Source organism: Lycium barbarum, chromosome 9 (assembly GCF_019175385.1).
Source record: "Lycium barbarum isolate Lr01 chromosome 9, ASM1917538v2, whole genome shotgun sequence".
NCBI classification, from domain to species: domain Eukaryota; kingdom Viridiplantae; phylum Streptophyta; class Magnoliopsida; order Solanales; family Solanaceae; genus Lycium; species Lycium barbarum.
In genome coordinates this window covers 29,877,654-29,905,317 of record NC_083345.1, presented here as the reverse complement: position 1 = coordinate 29,905,317, position 27,664 = coordinate 29,877,654, and the positions used below count along the sequence as shown (strand labels likewise).

The window sequence follows — 27,664 nt, the reverse complement described above, 5'->3', positions numbered from 1 at the left end:
CTTATTTTTTTTTCTCAATGTTATATTAATCAAGGTGATGTTGATGAAGTAAAGATCGAATTAGCAATATGGATAAAAATGTTATAGTAACATGTATTTTTCATCTATTAGCTTTCTGGTCATTTTTTTAATTAATTTGTTTCATATATTAAGTTTGTGTATTTTTCGGTGATAGTTCGGGAAATATTATTGAACATCATTTGAAATGTTGGTCTTTTCTTTTTGAATGGTCTTGAGGGTCTATTCTTCATGCATTCTTGATCATGCAAGATGCATGCTTTGAAGATTTTTTCCTTTAATACCACATATCAACGTTTGTTTGAAGACTTTTTTTATGAGAATGTCACTCTAAAGGATAATAGATAGCGTTATTGGTGAAAGTGTGATTAAGGTTTACATGACAGAATTCAAGGAAGGCCATTTTAATTTGGAGGAATTGATAAATGATTGCAAAGCAATGCTTAATAGCAGAAACGGACGACAAGATCAATGGTAAAAGAAAAATTAAATTGGAAAGAAATGTTACGAGCTTTCTTTTCCCATGCATACTTGTGTAAAAATATTTGGAGCTCACATTTCCGTCATATTATAATGAGAACAGAGGAGTCCGGAGTCAAAATGACTTATTTTTTGAGCTAATAGCCCAAAATAGGATGCGTTTTTTTTTTATACCAAAATGAGTATTTCGTTGGTTATCCAACGAAATACCCACAATCAACACTGTTCCAGTCCGGAATTATTAGTTGCATTTCGCTACACTTGTAGCGAAATGTAACAATTTTTTTTTTTTTGCATTTCGTTGGTATATAAACAAAATAGGATTATTTTTTTTGTATTTCATTTATTAAAAATGATATATGAATTTTTTTTATTTATTTTTGTATTTCGTTGGTATATGAACGAAATAGGATAAAAAAAAATTGTATTTTGTTTATAAAAAAACGAAATATGATTTTTTTTTTATTTCGTTTATATAAAAACGAAATAGGAATATATATATATATATATATATATATATATATATATATATATATATATATATATATATATATATATATATATATATATTGTATTTCATTCATATATCAATGAAATAGGATAATTTTTTTTTTTTTGTATTTCATTTATATAAAAACGAAATAGAAAAATAATTTTTTTTTTCGTTTATATACCAACGAAATGTTTTGTTCCATTTCGCAGGTATATAACGAAAATCTCCTTTTTTTTACTGTTTTTCTACTCTCCATATCGCTATGGTTTTAATTTTAGTTTTTTGTTTATTTCTGTTGGTTCAATCAGTTTCAGACGAGCATTGAATAGTTGTCAAAATAATATCTTTTACATTTCGTGACTTAATTTGCAAATTTTTTTACTTTTCTCCGTTTATAAATATTATCCTATCTTTATTTATGGTCTATCCTTCGTCTTGAAAGAAAAAATAAAAGTTAAAGTATATGAAACAGATAAAACAATAGAAAGATACGAGATCATTTGTCATTCGAGACTTTGAAGATAATTTCGGTTATAAACTCAGGACTTTGAAGACTGCGAGAAGCGGAATAAATTCCCTGGTTAGAGTAATAATAGCCCATCGTCTCTGTCTCTTTTTTCCCCAAAAATAATCACTTTCTGTGTGTCTATTCTCAGAGAGTACAAACCCTAGCCGATCCGATCCGATCCAATGGATATACTGAAACAGGAATTAGAGAAACGGCGCAAAACCCTAGCACAAGATGTGGGCGGCCGCAAAATCTTCAAGCGATCAGAAATCGAACAAAAACGCATACAAAGAATTCGCGAAGAGGAAAAACGTGAAGCCGAAGCCAAATCCAAATCTCAACAACATCAACAACAACACAAGACTGAAGATAACAACAACAACAACACGTCTTCATCAAACTCAAAAACCGAAGATGACAAAAACAACAACACGTCATCAAAACCACCTACAGATGAGCAAAAAATCGATTTATTAAACTTACCGAAACAAGAAGTTATTCGTCGTCTTAGGTTTTTAAAACAACCCGTGACTTTATTCGGTGAAGATGACGTGGCGAGGTTAGATAGATTGAAATTTGTGTTGAAAACTGGATTGTTTGAAGTTGATGATAGTGATATGACTGAAGGACAAACTAATGATTTTTTAAGAGATATTGTTGAATTAAAGAAACGACAGAAATCGGGTATGATGAGTGAAAGGAAGCGAAAAGTTAGTGAGGATATTGGTGAGGATAAAGACGGAGGTGGTGGTGATGAAGATTTGAGTGGAGATGGGGCGTCGTCGGGCGTGGATTATGATAAGGATTTGAAAAGAATGAAGACGAATTTCGACGATTTGTGTGATGAAGATAAGATTTTGGTGTTTTTTAAGAAGTTGTTGAATGAATGGAATCAAGAACTTGATGAAATGACTGATTCGGAGAAGAGGTCGGCTAAGGGGAAGTCGATGGTTGCTACTTTTAAGCAATGTGCTAGGTACTTGCATCCATTATTCAAGTTTTGCAGGAAAAAGGTAAGAAATTGTTGCTTTTCCTTGTCGCATTATATGATATCATGCTGTATTGCTTTGATGGATACAACGTTTGGATAGATTGTATCTTTCCTGTCGTTACATAGCAATTTGAAGGATAAAACTACAAGAAAAGTAGGGTACGGGTGGAGCTAGGAAGGGTAAAGAATAAAATAGGATTATGAGACAATAAGTAAAGACCAAATGAGAAGGAAAGCTCGAAACAAACATTGTATTTAAACTAACAACACAATACAATACGATAGGTAACAACCATCCAAGCAAAGTGTTAGATTCTATGTTCTGTCTCTGCAACTCCTGAAGCTGCAAGCTTTATATTACTTCTCTTTCTTCATTACTGCAATTGCTTGAAATTAAAGCTTATTTAGAAATATACTCAATCAGACACACATGAATTGAGTCTTAGGTGGATCCAATTTATGAAAAAATGAATTAGGCAATGCGATATGGAATATGGTTGTCTTTGTGGGAGTACTAACTGTGATAAAAAGATTATGATCTCTTGTAGAAACCGGTGTTTGCATCTAATGATGATGTATTTGATCTAATGAATAAACTCATCATAACTGGAGTCGATTTCTTTTGATTTGTTTTGAAATTGATGCTGGAGATTTATGATCTCTTGTTCTTCCAATGATTTACTTGTTGAAGGTGAAATAGGAAATGTATTATAGAACATTGATTAAGGATAGATAGTGCACATTCTTACTGTAGATCCTGTGTAAGACCTTTCCTGCACGTTGTCTCATCCAGTGTTAGATCTTTCCTGCACGTTGTCTCATCCAACATAATGGGAATTGGGAAAACTTGGAAAAGAAGAATCACATCATTCTTCCGACAAGAAAACTTTTGGTCTTTACTCTAATAGTCTCATTGCCATGGTTGAGTGGATGATAGGGTAAACTAATGAATCCTTTGGCCCTCTCTCTTTTGAATGAGGATGTTATATTCTGAGGTAGCTATGGTATAATGACCTGGCAGGGTAATGGTTCAGAGAATTTGAAGACAGAGAAACTCGCAATATGCACGTGCATAAAAGATCTGTACATATATCTTATGTATAAATATTGAGTGATGCGCGTATTGCGTCAGTTAATTACCTTAATGAAGAAATAACATTAACTTAATTAATTGATGCATATTTACTATGCTTGAGACCTCATCTGTTATCCTTCATGTGATAATGATAACCGTATAGATGATGATTAGTTAAGTGTAGCAGAGGATCTTGACTTTCTAAGCTTTTGCACTTTGTGCCTTGAACTTTTCGTTGAAAGCAATCAGATCTGCCTGCCTTCAAAAAAGGGTAGAACTAGGCCCTTTGCTAGCTTCACAAAGTGAAAATGAAAGCCCACACGTGATTAACTCGTCTTAAGCTCAAGGATTCCTTTTATTGTTGTTTTGGGGGGGGGGGGGGGGGGGGGGGCAAGGGAACTGGATTATTGGCAAAAGGTACGAGTAGAGCGAGCAACCACTTGCCTGGTTGAAGGGAGTGAGCACTTGGATTAGGGAGAGCTGTCATACATTGAATTGAGAAAGTAAATTAGTACTATGCTGTTGATGACACAATGGAATAAATACGAAGAGAATGTCGAGATTATTACCCTAGCATAACCCACTTTGCTCAATGCTTGCATGGTGTTTGAGTATAAACCAAAATAATTTTCTATTTTGATCAAATGTTGAGTTTCAAGATGAGCTTAAACCGTGCGACTTGGTCCAACTTGCTCAGGAATGAGGTGTAGTAGTAGTACTTGTTGTTATTAAACGATTTAATTGTTAATGGATGCTAAATCAGCACCTCTCATTCTATATCTTTACTCAATAAAATCCACAAGCCATTCACAAGTTTTGTAAATCCAAGAATATTGCAATGTGATTATTTGTCTATCGGCCCAATTTTATGTGCGGAAAGTCGATAATTACCTGAACTAATATAGCTGGAAAGCGCATATATATATATATATATATATATATAGCAGTGCTGATGGTTTATCTCCTATATATCCGCCAATCTATACAAGTTTGGAACCTGAGCTGAATATGCTGGTAAAGTGGAATTTTTTTGTTTAAAAAAAAATAAAAAATTGTACATGGTCTTCGCTTGCTGTCGTTGTCTCCAGTGTTATCAAAGGCGCGCTTTAAGCACGCTTAAGCCCTAAAGCGAGGCTCAAAACACGTTGAGCGCTTCGCCTCGCTTTATGTGCGCTTCAGTGTCGTCATCAAGGCTCTAAGACATACTTTTCCTTGCCAATGAGCCTCTCTTGATGAGGTGACACTGGATGATTGATATTTCACTTGATTGTAATATTTTTACAATTTCTTTGTCCATATATTTGTTATTCATGCTTATTATTATTAATCTTGGACTAAACGTATATATATTTGTGTTATTGTACCATTGTGCTTAAAGCCGCAGCTGACCTTAGAGCTTTTTTGCGCTTTTCGCTTTTGATCTCTTAAAAAAACATTCGGTTGAACCAATACGTTTCTATTATCCTCTTTTAAGATTCTTATTCAAATTACTTCTTCTGCATGAAAAGCTTATTTTGTCATGGTGTACTTGTTGTGTATGCAGTTACTTCCTGATGACATTAGGCAAGCACTACTTGTGGTTGTTGAATGCTGTATGAAGAGGGACTATCTAGCTGCGATGGATCAGTACATTAAGATGGCAATTGGTAATGCACCTTGGCCTATTGGTGTTACTATGGTTGGTATTCATGAACGGTCAGCTCGTGAGAAGATTTACACAAACAGTGTTGCTCATATCATGAATGACGAGACAACTAGGAAGTATCTGCAGTCAGTTAAAAGACTGATGACCTTCTGCCAACGACGGTATCCAGCAATGCCATCCAAAGCTGTGGAGTTCAATAGCCTTGCAAATGGTAGTGACTTGCAGTCGTTGCTTGCAGAGGAGGGGACTTCTGGCGGATCTCAAACAGAGGAAAGGCTTCGAATAATGCCTGCATAAGGGATATCCTGCAGAAATTTATAAATTGATTTGCCTTTAGTACTCTTATTTTCTGTAATGTTGATTTCTATCATTTACCTGAGTATAGCCTGCCCTGCAAAGACTTGCACAAGGGAGGAAGAAGAATTGGATGTCCTGGTTTGTAACTTCTGGAATTGGATCGCATGTAGAGAATACTTGCCTTTAGTTATGCGATGAATAATTCTGACTGAAGATTAAAAAAAATGTCATGTATTATAACTGGGTAAATTGGATAGTTGGCGTGAGCAAGTATCGGACTAGTCAACTGACTGTTGTAGTTTGTAATCCAATCTTCGACTGCAAAATGAAGTTCACATAAGGAATAGGTCTCCCACGCGATAATTGCATGATGATTGTTTCCTCTACCTATGTCTCAAATCGTTGTCCAGCAGTCATAAGTCATCTGCTTGACGATCACTAGTCTGGTAGTGACAATGTGGACAGTTGGGATACCAGTTCAAATCATGTATCAAATTCCAGGTTGTTCTGTTGTTCTAGTTGAGCGAAAGACCGAGAGGCCACTTTGCCTATAATACTTGTGAGCTAGAATTTTATGTTATGGTGGCGAACTATCGATATCGCAGTGCTTCGGTCTTTGTGAGTCGCGGAGCAAATAGAAAGGAATTCTTCGCCAAAGTTGTGGCTTGAGGGATCGGATAATGCTTGCATTAGAGGAACAATTCCGTATGGCTACAATGGAGTAACTCTTTGTAAAAACAACGGTAAGTAGATCCAATTTATAAAGGACGACAGTATGACATATGCAATATATCCTCTTTGAAACAAAAAAGAAGGCATATTTTGACAAAGTTTGGACCTAAGTGTCATAGAAGATAGACAAAGACAAGGATACAAGCAAATTCTGAGATCATGAGATTGTTTTCATTTCAAAAAAACTACTATGTGAAGTAATATGGATGATAACTAGAAGAAACATCCTTATTTACTCAACCCACAAGAAAATATATTTCGCTATAAAAAAATTTATGAAAATATTTGTTGTTGCTAAAAACATCTTAAGCGTAATTTTTGCTTAGATGACATTTCCTTTATATAGAAATTACTCGAAGGGAAGTATATGGAAAGTACTCGAACCTTATATATATAGTGGTTATAGTGGTAACAGAATGTAATAACAAACCTGTTGCTTGTCATAGAGCATAAAGAAGCAAATATAACAAGAGTGCAGGGCTTGGAGTATAGCGTAGGGTTGCCTCGACCGGACTTCCAAATTCCAATGTCGAACAACAACAACACCACCCAACCACCTCCGCCACCATACCTTCCATACCGCCAAAAAAAGGTCCTGACCGGACACACACGCGCCGTCTCATGCGTGAAGTTCTCCAACAACGGTCAACTCTTCGCCTCTTCCTCTTTAGACAGAACCCTAATCGTCTGGTCAACACAAACCCTAACTCTCCTCTCACGTCTCGTTGGCCACACCGAAGGTGTATCCGACTTAGCATGGTCCTCCGATTCATCTTACATTTGCTCCGCTTCAGATGACCGCACGCTCCGCATCTGGGACGCACGCGCCGCCGAGTCCGTCAAAACATTGCGTGGGCACACGGGTTTTGTTTTCTGTGTGAATTTCAACCCTCAGTCGAACTTAATTGTCTCGGGTTCATTTGATGAGACAATTAGGGTTTGGGATGTGAAAACGGGTAAACCTAATCACGTTATTAGGGCACATTCGATGCCTGTAACATCGGTGCATTTTAATAGAGATGGGTCATTGATTGTTTCGGGCAGTCATGATGGGTCTTGTAAGATATGGGATACTGCTACTGGTGTTTGTCTCAAGACACTTATTGATGATAAAGTTCCTGCTGTTTCCTTTGCTAAGTTTTCCCCTAATGGAAAGTTTATCCTTGTTGCCACACTTGATAATGTTCTTGTAAGTACTACTACTCTCTCTGTCCCAAATTTATATGACACGCTTTCCGTTTTAATCAGTCCCAAAAGGAATTACACGTTTCCTTATTTGGCAAGTTTATTCTTGTTGCCACCCTTGATAATGTTCTTGTAAGTACTATTTGGAGTATTTATATCATTTTTACCATTAACGGAATTTTGCTTTATTCGTTTGGCTTGAGTTGTTGGGCTCGAAGGAAATGTTTCTTATGATATTTATGATAAAAATTGAACAGCAGTTCAATGTGGACAGGGACTTGGGTAAGAACAGAACACAAACCGAAGCAAAGAATTCCACCAACTAGTGGCATAGGTGCTTTTGTTACACTTACATTAGGTTTTGGATAAGTGCGAGATTTAGAAAACTTCTAGGTTTAGCTGAGGGTGTATCGGAAACGACCTCTCTACCTTCACAAGGTAGGGGTAAGGTCTGCGTATATACTACCCTTCCTAGACCCCACTTGTGGGATTACACTGGGTTTTTTGTTGCTGTTGTTGTTGTTGTTGCTAAGTTTAGATGACGTCCTAATGCCTTAAAGACAAAAAGAAACTATTTTGCAAGTATTGTAAAATGGATACGAATGAAGTGAAATAGATATAGAGGATTCGTATAGCAAGTCTAAACTAGTAGTGAATTGACATATTGTTGCTGGTTTAGTAGCATTGAACAACTAAAAAAATTTTGTCCTTGGAAGCACCATTCCTTTTAAGCATAGAAAACTCGACTTGATTCAACTATGTCACTTCCCCTGCACGTCTGACTTGTAACTTGGGCTCTTTGTGATTGTCCCTGAGTACAGAAGCTGTGGAACTATTCTACAGGAAAATATATAAAAAATTACGCAGGCCATGTGAACAGAGTGTACTGCATAACTTCCACGTTTTCTGTCACGAATGGGAAGTATATTGTGAGTGGCTCAGAAGATCGATGTGTCTACATATGGAATTTGCAAGGGAAAAATCTGCTGCAGAAACTTGAAGGACATACTGATACCGTCATTTCGGTTTCTTGCCACCCCACAGAAAACATGATTGTCTCAGCTGGACTAGATAATGACAGGACAGTGAGGGTTTGGGTCCAAGACTAATGGATGTCCTCAACTCTGTATAGGTAAGGTTCATTCTATTCTATCCTACGAATACACAACCTTTGCACTTAAGATTGATATTAATTTTGGAGTTTGGAACATCAAATCTTCATTAACATGTCAACTTTTAGTAACAAGAAGCAACTTTTGTTGATTCTTTTGGTGCTTAAATCACATTTCATTTGTATACTTTTCCACTTATTAACTTTGGCTTTTCCCAACATCTAGGCAGCCTTTGAATCCAAAGTGGTTCTTTATCTGGGTAGATTGAGTTGAATGTAATGGAAAGAGTCATCCATTCGGTTGTGCTCTAATTCTCTGTGTAAGCATAATAATTCTACAGTAGACAAAAAAATGGACTATCTATACATCAATTCTATAGTTTCGTTTTTCTGAAGGTTTATCATTCAAAATTTTTCCAGCTATCTCACACGGTGTACTTAATTTATAGGTTTTGTCCAAGGACATTCGCTTGCATTAGCTACTTCGCATAACTTGGTTATTGTGGATAGGTGTAACAGATTGTAGCGGGACCTGTCTATTTATGAATAGTGCAGCCATACTCTTGAAGTTGATGCCAGAAGATTTTGCGTTATCAAGTTACAAAAAAACTGGCTACTGTATTTTCTTTTTTATAATATGTAAGAAACTAGATGGCGCCATTCCTGCAGTGTATTGAGTAGGAGCAGTTGATGTAGAGAAGTTAAAATGTATGAATAGAATATCTTGCATCATTCATATAAAGAGCCCTCCAGGGGTCTAACATTTACAGCAAGGGTAAAAAATTTAAGTTAGTTATAAATTAACATTGATCTGTCTATTGTGTCTTGAGACTCAAATTTTGCAGTATAGAACTGCAAATTTTTGGAATAAATTAACGCCAAACTCATTATGCATATTGCTCCCCAGCAGTGTCCCTTCCGTTACTGGTTTTTCCTTGCTCCATATGTATCTTCTAGACCTTTTGTCACCCTCTTTCTTATCTCAATCATATCTGAATATGCCTGCAGTATATCAACAAATAATTCAGTGTTACTGCTTCCAACTTTGTCTGATAGGGGTGTTGCCGGTAAATAATTCCATCAAGAGAAAATATCCTAGAGGCTAAAGTTTACTGGTCACTTAATTAGCAACATCTCCTTAGAAGCTCAAAGCAACTTAGTAAGTCTGAACTGCCGAAGGCTGGCTCCATAGACATATTGGTTCGGGTCTATAGCAAAGGTATCGACTACAATTAAAGACCAAATGCAAATGACACAACTGCTTTCTCCACTACAGATTGGTCATATCAACACTGATCAACTGCAGTTTGTTGGATGAAAACTCAATTCGTTGATCACATGCTAAACACGACTGAATTATAACGACCGTGCCTCACCTTGCTGCACCTAACAGAATGTTGCTGCCCAAGCAGCATCCCTTCCATTACTGGCTCTTCCTCGCTCCATATGTATCTTCTTGACCATTTGTCACCCTCTTTCTTCTCTCCTCAATCATATCTAAATATGCCTGCGGAGCATTAACAATCAATTCAGTGCTACAACTTTCAACATTGTCTCTGATAAAGGGCATTTTCAGTAAAATTTCATTACAAAAATCCTAGAGGGTAAAAATTTATGGTCATTTAAGCAGGCGGCATCTCCTTAGAAGCTCAAAGCAACTTAGGATGTATGTACTTCATAGACATCTTGGTTAGCGCTACAGCAAAGGTGTCGACTGAAATTAAAGACCAAATGACACCTCTGCTTTCTCCACTTAAGCAGACAAGTGATCTTACAGTCACGAAATGCGAAAGTAATCAATTAGAAGTATATGGATAGTGTAAGATTGATCCACTGCAGTTTGTTCAAAGTAACTTAATTTGTCATCACATGCTACACATGACTGAATTATGAACATATAGATGAAAACAACAATGGGTATAAGATATGCATGCATTGCCGCAAACAACCATCCCACCCTGCTTCAGTTTAACAGAATATTATTGCCCAAGCACATTTCCCAACTTATTGACCCTCACCTCTAGGAAAAGACACTGAGAAAGACATCAGATGATACTGAAGTATGTTACAAAGCAAACGTGAAGATCCATTTACTGACAAGCGGGGGTTGTTTAGATGGTAAGCACCTTCCACCTCCAACATGAAGGTTGTGGGTTCGAGTCACCAAGGGGAGCAAAAGAGGGGAGCTCCTGGGAGAGCCTTTGCAGCATATATCCAATAACAATTATATCACGAACAAATGTAAAATCCTTCACATAGGTGTAAAGAAATGTGAGGACCAAATATTGTATCGTATTTTAGTCCCACAAGAAGAGAATAGCAGTATCTTCTTTCTTCATAACAATGGTTCCAGGTCCAGTTTGTACACACCTTGGCTAATCCATTGGATATCTGCTACCTTACCAGGTAACTGTCTATTGACACTTAGGCAGATGGAAAGAAATTACCTACAGTATTTTTGTCTCTACTAGGATTTTAATCCTGGTTTTCCATGGCCTTTCCCATTTCATTGACCAGCGATCAGTAGGTCATACCCTTCGTTGGGCTCACTTATCATTAGATTACTAGTGCAACTGGGAGACATACACTACAGAGATGACACTCTACACGAACCCCTGTCCACAGTAGTCAGAAAGAGTATAGGACACTGACTAGAGGAAAAACATCAATGAGTTAAGCAAATTTAGTTGTTACCGTGTAGTCATAGCAACATCGAGTTAATTAAACCTGGTATTAGATAATACAAACTAAATATGGTTTACCTTGGGGTAAGAATAAAGAAAGATGTACCACCATGCACCAATTATAGTCATCACCACTGCAGTGGCTATAGCCGAGTGCAGAATCAGCCAGCTCAAGCTAATTATCACTGTTCCAGTGAGAGTTATTGTCCAAGGTTGACACCTACCATGAAAAAGAGTACTTAAAATTTGCAGAAAGCATCGTAGCTGCAGGGAACTCTGATCGTTCATCATATTCATTGGAATTAAACATGTGAAAGTGCAGACATAGGGGAGAAAAGTAAAGGTTGAATACAAAATCTAATCCTAGTGGTACAAACAACAAAAGGTTCCACGTTGAATTGCATTGTTGTCACCCTGAAACTAGATGTCCAAAAGGTTGAATGCTTTGTCTTGCTTATGCAGCGTGTTACCAATGCCCTAAGGTGTGCATCTCATCGCCCATAGGCTGTCTTTAAATAGAGAGCATTATATTTTTTGTGTACATATATATACACACAGAATGTATATATCTTCAGTATTGTGTATACATTTTATTTTTAATTTTATTTACGCATCTCGGTGCTTTTTAGGCGCTTTTCACCTTTGATGACCCTGTTTTAGCGGCTGATGTAAATGATAGCAATGAATGTTAGTTTACTCATTGCCCTCCATTTGACCCGTATACATAGTGTACAGTTTGACCTATAGTCACAAAGAAGTAGGGGATGCAATGGATGTGCACTCCCACTGACTAAAAATAGTAATTGGCTTCCTTTATTGGCAAAACTTGTAGAATGTTATTATCACTGCTAACTCATGTTCAGCCCAGTAGCAAAGCAACATTTGCTAGCAGAAAAAAAAAATGTTTTTTCGATAACTTTATATAAATGGGGTTCTCAACTGGAGACTTCAGTTGCCCAAAAGCATACCATGTTAATTCTTATGCAAAATTAAAAACAAAATATAAGAGCTTTTTCTATAAGGTTAAAAAGAATTGGTTAGAGAAACTTTAGGTTTGACGTGTGCCCGTTTGGCCACGGATAATTTCCACTTTCTTCAGGATTTTTTTTTTTTTGGGAAAACTGTTTGGACATAGAATTGTTACAATTTTCCGGAATTCGAAAAACTTTCAACAACCTCCAAAGAGCTGTTTTCACAATTTTCACTCTAAATGACTCGCAAAAATTCAAAAACAGATTCAATTTGTATTCATGTCCTAACACAGCTCCCAACTCCCTGATACCATTTTCAACTTGAAAACAAATGGAGTACTACTTGTTTTCCGAATTTCACAATATTTATGTCCAAAAGCATACATTCCAATAAACGAAACAACAATTTTCGATAAACAAATGCAAATGCAAATGTTTAATAAAAAATAAAAAAAAAGGAATTACCAGGAGGGCTTGGTGTCCCAGACAGAATCATATTCAAGGGAAAGATAATTAAGATAGGTATCCATATCCTCAACGACGCCGTTTTCATCAAAGAACCCCGACTCTTTTGGGTCATTTGAATTGATTCCACGAAGTGGACTAGTCCTTGAACGTTTAGAAAAATTGTGAGAGGAAAATGTAATTGATGGAAGTTTAGGGGAGAACTGAAAATCGGAAAGTTGGGAACGAGCGATGCAACGGTGAAACGGCGGTGCAGGGGAAAGCAGTGGTAGTAGAATAGAGGAGGAGGAGAGACTCTGAGCTGTCGTCATCCTTTTGTTTTCCTCAGCTCTATCTATCCAAAAATCATCTCTTTTTCTATTTTACCCCCGCCTTCCATTTTCTTGGAGCATGGTTGAGTTAACTGATTTTTTTTTTTCCACTCCATGTCCAGTATCCTCATTAGAACTCGATTATATCCGGATTTAGGATCCTATTTAGGGAAAAACGCGGTAGGATCTTTCCATATTTAGGACTGCAATCTGAGACCTCTATTTAAAAGAGTAGCAGTCTCATCTACTGCACCAGATCATTTGGTGGTGACTTAACTATTAAAAGTATTGATAAGCATATGAGTATTCAAATTGAGTTTATAAATTACTTCCTCACGTTAAAAAAGAATGTCCATTTAGCTATCGCATGCCCCTTAAAAAAATACTAAGCTAGCATTTGGCCATAAATTTTGGATCAAATTTTAAAAATATGTCTTTAAAAAAAATTCAAGACTTTCACTAACAAAACTTCAATTTTTTTCCAAATAAAATCATGTCCAAACACAACTTCAAAAACTCAAATTTTCAAGTTTCAACCTCAAAATCTATGACCAAACGGTAATTTAATTAAGCTATTCTTAATTAAATGAGTATTAGGATTTAGTCACTTAACACTTAATAAGAGAAAAAATAAAAAAATAATGTTAATTCTTTTTTTATTTGATAGGTGAACGCTCTTTTTGAACCGGAGGGAATATCAGTGGGCAATTTGCACGATTGTCCTTCATACGGACTGGTCTTTAATTTTTGTCCCTCAATTCGCTAGTCTTTAACTTTTGTCCTTCGCTTAAAAAGATGGCCGAAAATATTCTGAGATTCTGGGTTCGAAATCCAGCAGAGTCAAAAATAATAATAATAATAATAATAATAATAATAATAATAATAATAATAATAATAATAATAATTTCGCAATAAGCCTATGCCTTTTTGGGCGAAGTTACATAGAACATATGCCGGAGAAGTCAGATGTTGCCTTGTAAGGAAAACTTTTAATTATGCCTTAAGTCGGCAGGAGATGACAGACTTTGCCTTAAGGCATAACTAAAAGTCTGCCAGAGACAATAGACTTTGCCTTATAAGGCAGACTTTTTGCAAAAGTCTTGCCTTGCGATTTTTTTTTTAACTGAACGGGGATTCAAACCCAAAACCTTGAGATATTTTCGGCCACATTTTTAAGCGAAAGGCAAAATTAAAGACCACCAATTTGAGAGGCAAAAATGAAAGACCACCCCAAAAGAAGGGAAATCCACGCAAAAAAATGAATATCAATTACAAGCTGAAATTAATAATAAATAGTTTGTGTATTTCGTACATAAAAGATTTGTTGAGACTGATATGCACTTTTTTCTTAAAGCTATTCACAAATATTTAAAATTATCTTTACGTGAAAAAATGATAAATGGCATAAATAGAATGGAGGCGAAGTTGGAAAGAGTAGCATATTGTTTTAGAGGGAAAATGATTAAAAAATTTAATTAAATCAAAAGTGCTTATAACTTGGAAGAAATATACTAACCAAATAGGTAGTTGTCAACTTATAGTTTTTTACTTATTTGACTTGCAAATGCTCTGGTTTATAAGTACTTTCGATTTTACTATACGAGATACACTAAATAAGCCAAAAGTGCTTGAAAGAATTCGGGCCAAACTTATATCTTCTCCAAACACTGGTCTGCTTATTTATTTGTCTTTTTCCCACTTTCCTTTTCTTTTTTAGTTTAGCATTGTTAAGCGTAAATATGCATTTGCTTAAGATACTTCTTAAGCATAAGAGGATATATCGACCTCTCTATAATAGCATCCATATGTAACAGTTAAGTTTTTTCGGAACTTATTTTTTATATTATATTTGATTTTTTTATAATAACATTTTATCTATAACAACAACAACCAACTTTATAACAGTACGCTCTTTGTAAAATTACTCTCATATAACAGCTATCTCCTTTTTTTGATAATATAATAGTTAACCATTTTTATAAAAATAGAATATCTATGATTAGCAATAATAAATGTAGATATTTTGACCAAATTTTTGATCATTTAGTACACTATTTATGACATAAAATATTATATGAATATATGTGTTTTCATCATGAAAAGATTTTTCCTTCGTTATACAAATTGTAATTAAGTTTAGAGTTTAGCAATTAAAAATAAAAAAATAGATTTTATGCATCTTTTTTGTTTTTGTATAACGGCGAAATATTATTTAAATGACAATGTTGTTATAGGTGTATAACAGTCATTCTCTATAACAACCAAAAAATTTTGGACCCAACGATGTTGACAGGAGGATATACGCAAAGTGGAAAGAGTTCACACTCAAATTTTGAATTTAGATTAGTCAATTATAATTGATTATTTAGGCCACTCCTTTAAATTTTGTTCCTGCTAGCACAATCGGTTAAATTTATTTCAAAGAAAGAGCCAATTAATTCTTTTTAAAGTCGAAATTTCGGCCAATGAAGTAATGTGCGACAAAATATAAAGGGTGGCGTCAAATAGGCCACACAGTGCAAATATCAATATTAATGATGCATAATTCACATAAAAAATGCTATAGTAAGGGAAATTTTATTGAGAATCCATCAGACAATAAACCAAATTAAAGTCGGTTCAGGTATTGTATTTGATTGAGAATCCAAAACCTACTCAAATAATGAGACATTCAAGTTGTTACATATAACCAACTTGACGGCCACTATTCTTCTTATTCCTACTTTGGACTTTGTCCAGGTTTTCATCTCTTGAGAGTGTTTTGACAAGTAATTAATGGATTTGGACAGTTACCTCATGCAACAGCTCAACAACAAACTCAAGAACCAGCCCCTGTCAATTGACAGATTGATCTTTGCAAATATTAATGACTATAGTCCCCAAGATTTCTTTCCAGGTATACTACTACAATTTCCATCCAACTCAATTCCAAATTCTGCTCGTTTAATTAAAACTATATTAGCGACAATATATTATTCTGCTCAAGATGAAAGTTAAAAGTTCATGATAACGTGGTCTCAAGTTAATTTCCCTTCCTTTAACTTATAATAAGATACTTTAGTTTGCAAAGTTTGAAAAGTCCAATTAAGTGTTTTTTGGCTGTCAAGTACCTTATTAAAAAAGGGAACGAAAAAATATAGTACGAATCTTTTCCTCGAGAAACCTTTAAATCTACTTTTATTAGAGTATTTACCTAATTAAGTTGGATGAAATTTTTCTTATGGTTACATTGCTAGGGGAAACAAGTGGTGGTGGAGTAAAGGAATGCTATGTATTGACACCGAGGCGTCGAATTTACGGAATACTGACTCGACCAGATCGTCGAGCGAGGAATGGGTACTGGAAATTATTGAAATGTATAGATGACAAGATTCTTGGCTCAGATGGGGTTGTTGGAATGAAGCAGAAGTTTTTGTTCTTTCAAGGTGAACAGAACCATTCGCGAAAAACTCACTGGTGTATGAATGAGTATAGAATAAGGCAGCATTGCTGTTCAATTGATTGTGACCACAAGATCGGAAGGGTAAGTGAGAAGACCTAATTGTCATTTTTTTTACATCATATAAATCTTAGTAGTATATAAGTTAATGCGATAACATGTTAAATTACATTAATGTGCGTAAAGTTCTTTTATAGAGTAGTATTATTAGTACATAGTTAGGTCCTTTTAGATTCTTTATTAGATCGACAAAAACCTTTAACAGAAATTTGGAAACTATTTGCTAGAATAAGTTACTACTACTACACAAATTTGCCAATATATATATAGTTAGGGTGATTTTCGTTGCTTAGTTACTCTAGCTTGTTTATTGTTATTCTTTTCCTGTAACTCTTTTCAAAATTTCAGCTCGACGATTGGGTTCTCTGCAAGGTGTACGAGGAGTATGACCGTGAAGCGCTATATTCTCAGATGGAAAGGATGGATATTGCCTAGACCATTTTATGTGTATACCAATTCTGGAGCTTCCTAGCTTTTTTCAGCTTGAATCTGTTTGTTCATTACTTTATATCTCAACATGTATATGAACTAATGTATTAAGTTATACATCCTACTCTGTTGAAGTCAATGTCCTGTAAGCTAACTTTTCTAATTCAGATAGAGTGAATTATCATTGAGCTCTTTCTTCAAAATTGAGTCACACACTTCATTTTTGTGAGGGATTGTTAGTTAATAAGGTGTTCAATAGACACATGTTCTATGCCAGAAACCCTTTCATAAGGCTAGTTGTTTATGGGGTTGATTTTTCAAATGGTCACTCAACTAATTAACTCAATGAGAAAAACTCACTCGGAAAGTTATCTTTCTTCTTGATTCCAATTTCCTTCAATGAGAAAAGTGACTTTCTGAGATAATAAGTTGTGTGTTTATGGGTGCATATGAAGAGCAGTTTCTATATGCCAAATTGCCAATGCAAGAGAAAAGGAAAAAGTTTGATATGGTCACTTATCTGGTGTTGAACTAACAGTTGTGGTTTTCAGATGGACAATATTCATAGACCAAAATCAGTATATTCAAACTTACAAGTAATAGTTTGGCTTGCTCACTAAAGATAAAAGCAAAATGTTTCATGCAAAGAAAGAATAGGCAGAGCATATTAGACAAGAAGAAGATTTTGGCATTACGTTTCTCTAAAGAGCAAGTAAAAATCTATACAATGTTTACTCCTCTTTTTCTACATGTTTCATGCCTCAAGAGCTAACAAGCTCTACAAGGAACAGTATAGTACTACTAGCACTTTGTGGTGCAAATCAGAAACTTGCAAGAAAGTAGATCTACTTTTACATACACATAGAAACAGAAACATTGAGAAAGTGGTGCCGATCATTTCACAGTATCCATAATTTCTTGAACATGATTTAATACTTCATTGAATTTCTTGAACATGAATTAATACTTCATTGACCTCTGATCTGTCTGAAATTCGTGTGGATCATCAGCTTGACGATGACGAATGCGCGGAAATGGCTTTGATAGTCCATGAACCACAATCCTATTATTATAAACAAGATCCAAATTCTTGATTTTAACATAATTGATCCTCATTGGAACCAAAGGACCATTACCACCAGCAGTAGTAACAACCAATTTACCACCTTTCTCCATTGTCAACAACTCTGTATTAGCATCCAATTTCACCAACTCAGATGCCATTAACAACCTATTAGGCACAATATGAAACCCAACACTTCTTACATACTCATGCCCAACTCCAATACCAAAAATAGACAAATCATCCATTGCAAAAATAGTCATTGTCTTCAACTCTGCTAGTTCAGGATACTTAACCCTCATAGCAAGTGCCACCAAACTATAACCACTAGTACGTAAACGTGCCAAAACATCTTTTAACATGAAGCGAGTGGCAGCAAACGCGACCGTGGGAGGTGGAAGAAAAGGGAATGACAAAGTAGTTAAACTCTCAACTCTACAAGAAATGGTAGAAAGATGAGTAATATAACCTTGTATACCATGCATAATAATAAACCCATTGTTGTATATATCCGGTTTAGTAATCTCAACCCCATTAACAAACACTGCCCTAGACGAGTTCTTGAATCTTGATGGGGTTATTGTAAGACAACGAGTTGGTGCTAAAGTTTCTATTTTAGTACCAAATGATAGAGTACGAAGGAAGTGAAATGAGTAGAGACCAAGAATAGAGTGTTCTTGAAGAAGTAAGGGAAGTGAACAAGAAGGGCAACTGAGTAAAGAAGAATCTGTAGGGGCAAAAATGGTAAGTGGGAAATTAACGGTGGAGATGATGGTAGTAAGAGATGCGTTTGAGAGAGAATTGAATCCAAGATTTGAGAGAATGGTGGACAAATGAGATGGTGATGGTTTTGTGGTGGTGATGTGTGTGATGATCATGAAAATGGAGATGAGGAAGACGAAGAGATTAGTAGTGGAAGCCATTGATGATTTATTTATTTTTTTCTTGAAGTTCTTTGTTTGCTGATAAAGAGAGTGTTTTGGGGATATGTGAAGGGAAAGACGGTTGACGAAGCGGTTATGTATATTAGTACTACCCTGCTGTTCAGTTTGCTGAAGGAGAGACTTTTAGTTCAGTACTTCAGTTTGTAATCTGTTAATTGTTCGCACTCACTAAAAAGAGGATATTACCCTGCGGCTTAGTGATTATGTTTTCAATTTTCCATTACTTTTTCATTCACCAATATATTTCCATTGCTATTAAACTTGCTTCTTTTCTTTCCAGAAGAAAAAGAGTTTAAGTTTATAAATGTTAATGTAAGTATGCCATCGGGTCATACAAAGGATATTCACATTTAAGTTTTATTAAAATGTGAGATTTGAAATTATGAAAATAAGGTATATATTTGTTACATCACATAAAGTTAAACTAATGATATAAAAATTATCTTACACTTACGGTTTTAACATAAACTTATATTTTTCTTTTCGAGAGTTGTATAATTTTTTTTCCTAATAAATTTATGGGTGAAGTGCCCAAACAACCATTTTTTTGGGTCGCTATTCAGATTTCAACCCGGGTTTGAAAATTATTTAAAGTTTAGCGAACCACTTATAACAACCGGCTTCTCTTCTTCTTCTTCTTCTAGATTCTTCTATCTATGTCACGTCCCAAAATACCCCCTAGATGTGATTGGCACCCAACACACACCACCGGCCAGGCGAACCACATTTTCATATCTTAATCATAATTTTGCAGCATTAACCAAATTAAATAAACACTCAAATAATATAATAATTAATTATGGATAATTAGTGTCTCAAAATATTAACCAAATACTCTTGCCCAAATCCCACACTAGACCATGGAGCATCTAAAAGAAATACAAAAGGCTTGGGTTTTTAAATCCCAAAAGAAAAAAAAATATTAATAAATAAATGATAAAGACACTTTTGGTAGCCTCCACGAACAAAGCGGCGACTCACCTCAACCAATAGATCAACTCTAGCAAACTCGTGAGCTACTAGTTTCGCCGTCACCAATAGTATCTGCATGGACATGCAGGTAAGGAGTGAACTATACGTAAATATAACCCAGTAAGATCCTCGACCCGCCACTTTAAATACCCCTGGAACAAGTGTTAGAAAATACAAACACACAACAAGCACAAAAATGTTATGCACATGTATATATCATTATATAATAGCAACCAAGGCCCAAACCACTGTTTATCAAATATATTATATATCTCAACACAATTTACACTACGAACCGTCATAAGTGGCAGTTAAAGAATTAGTCAACACTGTGAATCCACGGCAACATACACAATGTGTCAAATATGTCTGGAAGCATACACAATGCTAAGGGAAGCATACACAATGCCTCAATATCATCAAGAAGCATACACAATGCTAAGGGAAGCATACACAATGCCCCTATATAATCAAGAAGCATACACAATGCCTCAATATCATGGTTCACAGCCGTATCACATTACGAAACAATTTATAAATAGAGTTTTAGAGTATTTGAAAATAAAGTATATGCGGCTGGCCTTAAGGACCACCGATTCTGCCAAGCACACGCTCGCCCCAACACATGGACCAGGCAGACAAAACATATTTTTAAAACGGATTTTGAAAAGCAAGTGCCCAAAGCTTAAAGTCTCACTTACCTCAAATTCACAATTCAAGCACACTTCCCAACAATTCAAAACTGCATTCTCGAGTCTCCGGGTTGCCTCAAACTACACAAAAACGGATTTAGGATGGTCAAAACCCTTAGGGTAAACCACTTCTATATTTTTAGAGGCTTAAACGAGTAAAGTCAAATTTTAAAGGACCAAAACGCCCTCTGGTCAATGTGTCTAAAACCCAACAAGACGTATGTTTTCGGGAAGACCATAACGAGAGGATTCCAACGATATATAGAAGTCTAAAATCCGACACTATTTGCCTTTCAAATCAATGATTTTGATTGAAGAACCCTAGAGCTAAACTTTCTCAATTCCTCAAAATATCCCCATATTTTCACCATAAAGATTCACCCATAATAAACGTAAATAAAATATTAGAATCATTACATTAATGAGTTGGGTGGAAAATCTTTATTTTTCTCCTCTCTCTTCCTCTCTTTTTCTCCCTGCATTTTTTTTAAAATTTTTTTCTCTGTTCGGCTTCTATTGCTTTTGCTTCTGCATTGACTTCTAACTCTCTTATTCCCTTTTACTCTTTATTTTCTTTTTCCTTTTTTTTTCTTTTTGTGGGCTTGGCCCACATCTGTTTTTCCTTTTTTTTTTTCTTTTCTAAAGGACCCTTTAATTCTCCTTTTCTTTTATTTTGTATCACTTAATTCTTCTATATATATATATATATATATATATATATATATATATATATATATATTTTGGCTATTTTGATTAAATACCAAAATAACCCCTAATTTAATATGGGTTATTACAATCTACGCCTACAACCTCTAATTTTTTTGCACTACACAGAACGTTTTTTGACACAAAACTCATTGACACAACTCCATCTATATATACACCATCGTCGATGAAAGTTTTCAATCTCTTTTTTTGCAAAACACTTAAAACTCATCTGAACTCCTCTCAGTCACAACGAATTCCTCAATTTCTTTCAAAAATAGATGATTAATCACTTGATTCTCACGTTCTGTGACCGCCACCACTGGCATCCCAAACAAACTTGTTGACGGTCCTTGAAGTGGACAGAGAGCTGTTAAAAAGCCTTCAAAGGGTTGAAGGCCGCATTTATGTGCCAAAATAGGGGAACTTAAGGCTCACTTCTATAAAGGAGTGTCATAATATAAAGTGGGCGGTCATCCGGGACAAAAATTCACTCGAGCACTTTTAGAGTTGTTATCTTATTTATTAAAGTCAAAAGACTTTATTCGGTAAATTGGACATAAATGTCTAACTTTCACGCATAAATATTTGAGGTTCATCAATATATTAAATTTTAGACATACATAGATGAAGTTGTGATTTCATATGCATATTTTTTTCAATTTCAATTAGGTATATTTGAAATTGAGTAAAAAATTAAGATTTATGAACTTGGGCCATAACGTAAATAGAATTCTCAAAAATTGGCTATCCGTGCACCTGGTATGATGTGATCCATCGAAGAAGATGAAATCATTTTTGTGCGCGGATTAGCGTTCTTTTGGGGTGGTCTTTAATTTTTGTCCTTCGTTAAAAGTGACTGAAAATATTCTAAGGTTTTGGGTTCGAAGCTCCGCTCAATCCAAAAAACAAAATAAAAAATCGAAAGGCAAGACTTTGTCTTAAGACCAAGTTTGCCATCTCCGGCATATGTTCTATGTAACTTCGCCCGAATAGGGATAGGTTCACAGAAACTTTTGCCTTGCGAAATTATTATTATTTTCGACTCTGCTGGGTTTCGAACCCAAAACCTCGGGATATTTTCGATCACCTTTTTAAGCGAAGGGAAAAAATTAGTGACCAGTAAATTTAGGGCCAAAAATTAAAGACCAGTCCGTATGAAGGGGAATCGTGCAAATTGCCCAGATGAAATCGCACGAATTGGCCTTCAAATGGGTTGGTCTTTAATTTTTGACTTTCATAAGTTGATGTGAATTTTTTCCCTTTAACAATTACACTTGCCTAGTGAGGCATAACTTATAAGATATTATGCCCGACAAATATGAATTTATGTCCAGCAAAAGAATTATAGAGTATTAGTTACGAGGGACAAAATTAAAGAGCAACACAAAAGAGGGATAGAAGTGCAAATGACCCATGGAAGATTGTATAAGGTCCAGCCGGACGTCTAAGCCCACGGCCCAAAATAAACACAAAGCCTTTTTAAAAACCCTAAAGTCTATCGAAGAAGCACAAAACGGAGGCGCAGCACAGAGAGTGAAAGTGAGAGAGAGAGAGTCGCCGGAGTAGCAATCAACAAAAGTATGTATAATTATTCTCTACTTATGTTAGCGAATGCATGTATGGTAAATTGTATTGAAAGTTTATTTCGTTGCTTACAGGGACAAAAAATGGCGGACAAGGCAGTGACTATTAGAACTAGGAAGTTCATGACCAATAGGCTTCTTGCAAGGAAACAATTCGTGAGTACTTTAAATTGTTGACCCTTTTTATCATTTAAATCTAATGCTTACTCTGTTTGTTATCCCTTTTTGATTTGTTTAAAATTCAAATTGTGTCATATTTTTTCAGGTTATTGATGTGTTGCATCCTGGAAGAGCCAATGTTTCCAAGGTTAGAACCATTCTTGATTTGCTCTTTTCACTAATAAATTTGCTTGTTTGTGTTTATGCTTTGGAGATATTCACTTCTAGAGTTAGTTATAGGAGCTAACATGATGGGGCTTTGATAATATTAATATCCATATTATCCTTCTACATACTCCATTTTTAAATGGGCTGTTATCCAAACCATATTTAATGGGCCGGATTGGATAGTTTAGTATATATAGGTTCTTGTGATTCTGTAGCTTTTCATAGCTCACCTGTTTAAATTGATATTGCAGGCTGAGTTGAAAGAAAAATTGGCAAGGATGTATGAAGTGAGAGATCCAAATGCCATATTTGTGTTCAAGTTCAGAACCCACTTTGGAGGAGGCAAATCTACTGGGTTCGGTTTGATCTACGACTCTGTTGAGAATGCAAAAAAGTACGAGCCAAAGTACAGACTGATCAGGGTAAGACATCCTATTATTTCTACGTTTGTGCAAGTTTATGTGCTTTAGGATATGTAACTGATGTTATGGATTGATGAATACCAGATGGTTATCTATTGTTAGAGTTGTTTCTTTAATTCTAGGATCGTTAGTTCATTGTGTGATTTGAAACCAACCAGCAAGGCCTAACTAATATACTGTCCGCCTAAAGCATTGGTTGCTATTTTGTTTCTTAATTGTGCTTTTAGCCGGGGTTTTTTTTTGGGGGGGTGGGGGTTGACTAGGTGTTCTAGATTAGAAGATTATCTTATATGTAATGCTTCAAAAGACCCAAAGCAAACCTGATTTTTTTGCCATAGAGTTTAAGATGGCGTCCAATTACGACTTTTCTATAATCTACTCTAGGGGATTACGTTGTGTCTGCTTGTTCACACAGAGCTAGGGGATATGTAATGCTTCAAAAGACCCAAAGCAAACCTGATTTATTTGCCATAGAGTTTACGTCCAATTACAACTTTTCTATAATCTACTCTAGGGGATTACGTTGTGTCTGCTTGTTCACACAGAGCTAGGGGTAACTAGAGAAGTTGGGAGAATAGAGTAGTTAGTGTTCATTACATGCATGTCCAGTATTTGTATTTTTCTCAGATAAATCTCCTCTCCTATTCCTATCCATCTTAATCTGTGCTATTTCTATTCTAATGGATACTGTTGTAGAATTGCTGTTGAAAATGGCCATGTGCAGTTTCTGCCTTTTTAGAAGTTCGTTGTTTATCTTGAGATGTCTATCATTGTAGCTCATATGCTGCCGAAACCAATTGCAACCTGCAAGATTGCATTTGCTTGAGCAATGTTGTATAAAAGCTATTAGACCATAATCAATCATGTGTCTTTGGAAGTACTTTAAATGTCTTTCCTCTTGCCCTGTCCTTTTATTCAGTATCTTTTGTCCAGTATGCATTTGAGATTGTTGCTTTATTGGATATGTATCTTGAGCTAGTTTTATCCCAAAAACAAGAAAAAAGTGTTTGACATTGAGCTATTTTCTGCATTATAAGCCAATATGTATTCTGAGTACCTGTCTTACAGATAAGAGAAATTCTTTCACCCTTTTGTATTCTCCGAGAAACTATTCCTCAGGCAAGGTAGCCTAGAAGTTCTCAATGGAGGGTTTGTGTTAATAATGGAGTTGGTTAACATACCCATCTTAAACTCTCGCCTTATGATAAAGATATCCTTTACATCAAAATATCAGTTTAAGTAATAGGAAAATTGAGGACCACTATGTTGAGTACAACTATACTTTGAACTTAATGATTGCATCAGTCCGTAATGGTTGCTAATTAATTCTACCATTTAACAACTTTTGCAGAATGGATTGGACACTAAGGTGGAGAAGTCCAGGAAGCAAATGAAGGAGAGGAAGAACAGAGCCAAGAAAGTTCGGGGTGTTAAGAAGGTAAAGATTGTTATCTCCATATCTGTCTTTTGTTCTTATGAACAACAAGGGAAAATAGCTTTTTTGTTGGTTTTTTTGGTTCATAGTGTCATTCTTCTCATGCTAATGATATTGTTCCATGAAACTTGCAGACAAAGGCTGGAGATGCCAAGAAGAAGTAATCTGTTAGTAATTGTAGACAAAGCGGGAGAAATGTTTTGCCTAGATATGCCGTATCATTTATGTTTTTATGGGAACTTTCTGTAGACTCTTTTCAATTTTGCTCGGGTTACTCCAATATATTTTGCATGTTCAAGTACTACTAGTTCATCATCAAAATTGAGTGGATTGTTAGAATATTTCTCTCTGCCGTTACCAAATTATTCTCTCTTTGTTGTCAATTTTTTTTTTTTTTTCTTGCACGTATATTTTTTTTTTTTTTAGTTTTTTTTTTTTTTGTACAACTCTAGCCAAAAGGCTAATGAAAATACAAAATTTAAACTAATGATCAAATTAAGACTTATAACTTGTCTTAATTTGATATTACAAATTGTTAAAAAATTACTAATAGAATGAAATTTGAAATAATTGCTTCATAAAGAACTTTTGTTTCTATATCTCACATGCTCTATATTTGGCCCTCTATATGCACCAAGGCATTACATTTTCTAACTAATGATCAGTTCTCAGTAGGATGAGCATCCCGGGGTGCTAATACCACCAACTAAGAAACAACCACTAAATAGAAACTGTATGCCCATGTGTACTCAAGAGGTCTGTTGTGTTCCATGTGCTCAATCATTAGGAGCAGTAATTCCACTTCATGTCATTTGTCAAAAGTGCCTCCAACCAGTTGCAATTTATGCTGGTAAAATTTCTCAACATCCTGATTACACTGTGTTTCGCTGCTTGTTGGTATTCCTTCAGTGTGGTTGTTCTGTGGTACCTGCTGAATTAAAATCCTCCATTTATGTTAGTTTGTGTACCTGCAACCATTAGCAAACAGTTAGTGTAAACCAAATCCTTCACATTCTCCTCCCAAAGGATTTGAGTGTGAGGACCTCATTTTCTCCCACCTTCCCCCTATATTCAGTCTCCTTAACATGATCTAATTCTTAGACAGGGCAGCTGTAATTTGTCACTGTTCACAATTCTTTTACAGTGGCTCTCCATGTCATGAAAGGAATTGAATTGTATGTCCCATGTGTCCAAAGCTAAATTAGCCAAGTGATCTGCTAATTTGTTTCCTTCCCTATAAATATGCTCTATCACCACCACTTTTTCCTCACTTATTCTCCAAATTTCTTCCACCATAGTAATGATTTGCCAAGGAATTTCCCATGTCCTTTGAATAGAGTTCTTCAGCAAAAGTGAATCTGTCTCTATCCTTATTTGATCCCATTGACTGTCTTTTAAATACCTGAGAGCCTGTAAAATGGCTAGGGCCTCTGCCTCGGTGTTGGTGCTTTGAAGATCCTCTATTTCTCTGGCCTGTGCTTGTATCACATCTCCCCTTTCATCCCTTACACAAAAGGCCCATGAACTCCTACCTGGGTTTCCTCTTGAGGCTCTATCAGTATTGACTTTTATCCATCCAATATCTGGAGTTCTCCAAGTCACTGGTGTTACTCTTATCTTTGGAGAATATCTCTGTAATGCCTCAACAATCACACTCCAATTATATGGTGCATACCTAAAATTTCTCCTTCTCACCTTCATGAATTGAATCAAAGTATGCATCAGCTGGTAAATGAGTTTTGTGATTGACACCTTCCCTTCATGTCTCATAGTGTTTCTCCTCTTCCAGAGTTCCCAAATAATAATAGCAGGGACAGCTTGGTTGATGCATTTGGCATGTAGTCTACTAGGCATATCCCACCATAAGTTAATTATTTGGGTAACTTGCAAATTCTCAGTATTTATTCCCACTGGTCCACAAAAATACTTCCAGATGGCTTGAGCTGTTGGTGAGTGTAAAAAGACATGGGAGGTATCTTCCACTTTTGGATGTTGACAACAATAGCATCTGGAAGGGAATTGGTGTCCCCATTTCTTCAACTTATCATCCAGTGGTAGCTTGAACTTCCAAAATCTCCACATAAAAAAAGATATCTTTATTGGTAGTCCTTTGATCCACATCTGCTTATACAAATTACTGGGGTCTTTTCTTTGTCTGAGCAATTGAAATGCAGACCCAACTGTGAATTTCCATTTGGTGGATTAATGTGCTGCACAATATGGTCTGCTAGATCCTCAGGAAGGATTCTTCTTAGCAACTGTTCATCCCATTGCCCCACTTCTGCAGTTTCTTTTACAAGGATGATTGTGGGATCACACTCAAAATCTGGTGGAGTAATATGGTATAGGGCTCCCAGTCCTGTCCAATTATCAAACCAAAAATAAGAATTACCTTGTTGAAGCTTCCACCATATCTCATGTTCCATCTCATCTCGGTATTTAATCATCTTCTTCCACACATAAGTACCTGATCCGCTAGGGGCTATCACAGCATGAAACTTCTTTAAGTACTTATTACTCATGAAAGTTCTCCATAAGGATTGTTTGGTTCTCATGTTCCACCACAGTTTAGCAAAGAGGGCTTTAGATATATCTTGTAGGCTTCTAAACCCCATGCCACCTTC

At 35.7% G+C, this 27,664-nt stretch overlaps 6 protein-coding genes across 7 annotated transcripts; 4 read left to right on the top strand and 2 right to left on the bottom strand.

The window, feature by feature from the left end:
- The first annotated feature begins 1,484 nt into the window (after window positions 1-1,484).
- On the top strand, window positions 1,485-5,763 carry LOC132610931 (uncharacterized). The gene is made up of 2 exons (XM_060325342.1): window positions 1,485-2,512; window positions 5,109-5,763. Exons 1-2 carry the CDS (start codon window positions 1,682-1,684, stop codon window positions 5,505-5,507), a joined length of 1,230 nt encoding a protein of 409 aa, XP_060181325.1. The 5' UTR covers window positions 1,485-1,681; the 3' UTR covers window positions 5,508-5,763.
- An 859-nt stretch (window positions 5,764-6,622) lies between these two features.
- On the top strand, window positions 6,623-9,351 carry LOC132610932 (COMPASS-like H3K4 histone methylase component WDR5B). Of its 2 annotated transcripts, XR_009571373.1 has the most exons (4): window positions 6,623-7,428; window positions 8,246-8,556; window positions 8,762-8,855; window positions 8,985-9,351. XR_009571373.1 is itself a non-coding variant. In XM_060325343.1 (3 exons), exons 1-2 carry the CDS (start codon window positions 6,766-6,768, stop codon window positions 8,531-8,533), a joined length of 951 nt encoding a protein of 316 aa, XP_060181326.1. In that variant the 5' UTR covers window positions 6,623-6,765; the 3' UTR covers window positions 8,534-8,556; window positions 8,985-9,351. The 2 variants fall into 2 exon arrangements, 1 of the variants encoding a protein (XP_060181326.1); XM_060325343.1 differs by lacking the exon at window positions 8,762-8,855.
- LOC132610934 (uncharacterized) lies at window positions 9,229-13,044 on the bottom strand. Its single transcript, XM_060325344.1, has 4 exons — window positions 12,656-13,044; window positions 11,298-11,439; window positions 9,912-10,042; window positions 9,229-9,537 (listed from the first exon to the last, which is right to left on the bottom strand). The coding sequence occupies exons 1-3, from the start codon at window positions 12,964-12,966 to the stop codon at window positions 9,959-9,961; spliced, it is 537 nt and encodes a 178-aa protein (XP_060181327.1). The 5' UTR covers window positions 12,967-13,044; the 3' UTR covers window positions 9,229-9,537; window positions 9,912-9,958.
- A 2,509-nt stretch (window positions 13,045-15,553) lies between these two features.
- Window positions 15,554-16,900, top strand: LOC132611819 (NAC transcription factor 32-like). The gene is made up of 3 exons (XM_060326186.1): window positions 15,554-15,862; window positions 16,203-16,489; window positions 16,814-16,900. Exons 1-3 carry the CDS (start codon window positions 15,742-15,744, stop codon window positions 16,898-16,900), a joined length of 495 nt encoding a protein of 164 aa, XP_060182169.1. The 5' UTR covers window positions 15,554-15,741.
- A 954-nt stretch (window positions 16,901-17,854) lies between these two features.
- On the bottom strand, window positions 17,855-18,880 carry LOC132611818 (fasciclin-like arabinogalactan protein 21). The gene has a single exon (XM_060326185.1). The coding sequence runs from the start codon at window positions 18,878-18,880 to the stop codon at window positions 17,855-17,857; it is 1,026 nt and encodes a 341-aa protein (XP_060182168.1).
- Window positions 18,881-22,718: 3,838 nt separating this feature from the next.
- LOC132610930 (small ribosomal subunit protein eS24z-like) lies at window positions 22,719-25,381 on the top strand. Its single transcript, XM_060325341.1, has 6 exons — window positions 22,719-22,851; window positions 22,932-23,012; window positions 23,122-23,163; window positions 23,435-23,605; window positions 24,957-25,043; window positions 25,175-25,381. The coding sequence occupies exons 2-6, from the start codon at window positions 22,941-22,943 to the stop codon at window positions 25,202-25,204; spliced, it is 402 nt and encodes a 133-aa protein (XP_060181324.1). The 5' UTR covers window positions 22,719-22,851; window positions 22,932-22,940; the 3' UTR covers window positions 25,205-25,381.
- The last annotated feature ends 2,283 nt before the right edge of the window (window positions 25,382-27,664 follow it).

What these genes read in the sequence shown, in the direction of transcription:
- LOC132610931 (XM_060325342.1), top strand. Translation starts at nt 1,682, where the DNA reads ATGGATATACTGAAACAGGAATTAGAGAAACGGCGCAAAACCCTAGCA. An exon ending in TCAAGTTTTGCAGGAAAAAG is followed by an intron (nt 2,513 to 5,108) that starts GTAAGAAATTGT and finishes TTGTGTATGCAG; the next exon opens with TTACTTCCTGATGACATTAG.
- LOC132610932 (XM_060325343.1), top strand. Translation starts at nt 6,766, where the DNA reads ATGTCGAACAACAACAACACCACCCAACCACCTCCGCCACCATACCTT. An exon ending in CCACACTTGATAATGTTCTT is followed by an intron (nt 7,429 to 8,245) that starts GTAAGTACTACT and finishes CCCTGAGTACAG; the next exon opens with AAGCTGTGGAACTATTCTAC.
- LOC132610934 (XM_060325344.1), bottom strand. Translation starts at nt 12,966, where the DNA reads ATGACGACAGCTCAGAGTCTCTCCTCCTCCTCTATTCTACTACCACTG. An exon ending in TGGGACACCAAGCCCTCCTG is followed by an intron (nt 11,440 to 12,655) that starts GTAATTCCTTTT and finishes TTTTCATGGTAG; the next exon opens with GTGTCAACCTTGGACAATAA. An exon ending in TTCTTTATTCTTACCCCAAG is followed by an intron (nt 10,043 to 11,297) that starts GTAAACCATATT and finishes AATGCTCCGCAG; the next exon opens with GCATATTTAGATATGATTGA.
- LOC132611819 (XM_060326186.1), top strand. Translation starts at nt 15,742, where the DNA reads ATGGATTTGGACAGTTACCTCATGCAACAGCTCAACAACAAACTCAAG. An exon ending in TCCCCAAGATTTCTTTCCAG is followed by an intron (nt 15,863 to 16,202) that starts GTATACTACTAC and finishes TTACATTGCTAG; the next exon opens with GGGAAACAAGTGGTGGTGGA. An exon ending in GTGACCACAAGATCGGAAGG is followed by an intron (nt 16,490 to 16,813) that starts GTAAGTGAGAAG and finishes TCAAAATTTCAG; the next exon opens with CTCGACGATTGGGTTCTCTG.
- LOC132611818 (XM_060326185.1), bottom strand. Translation starts at nt 18,880, where the DNA reads ATGGCTTCCACTACTAATCTCTTCGTCTTCCTCATCTCCATTTTCATG.
- LOC132610930 (XM_060325341.1), top strand. Translation starts at nt 22,941, where the DNA reads ATGGCGGACAAGGCAGTGACTATTAGAACTAGGAAGTTCATGACCAAT. An exon ending in CAAAGTACAGACTGATCAGG is followed by an intron (nt 23,606 to 24,956) that starts GTAAGACATCCT and finishes CAACTTTTGCAG; the next exon opens with AATGGATTGGACACTAAGGT. An exon ending in AAGTTCGGGGTGTTAAGAAG is followed by an intron (nt 25,044 to 25,174) that starts GTAAAGATTGTT and finishes TGAAACTTGCAG; the next exon opens with ACAAAGGCTGGAGATGCCAA.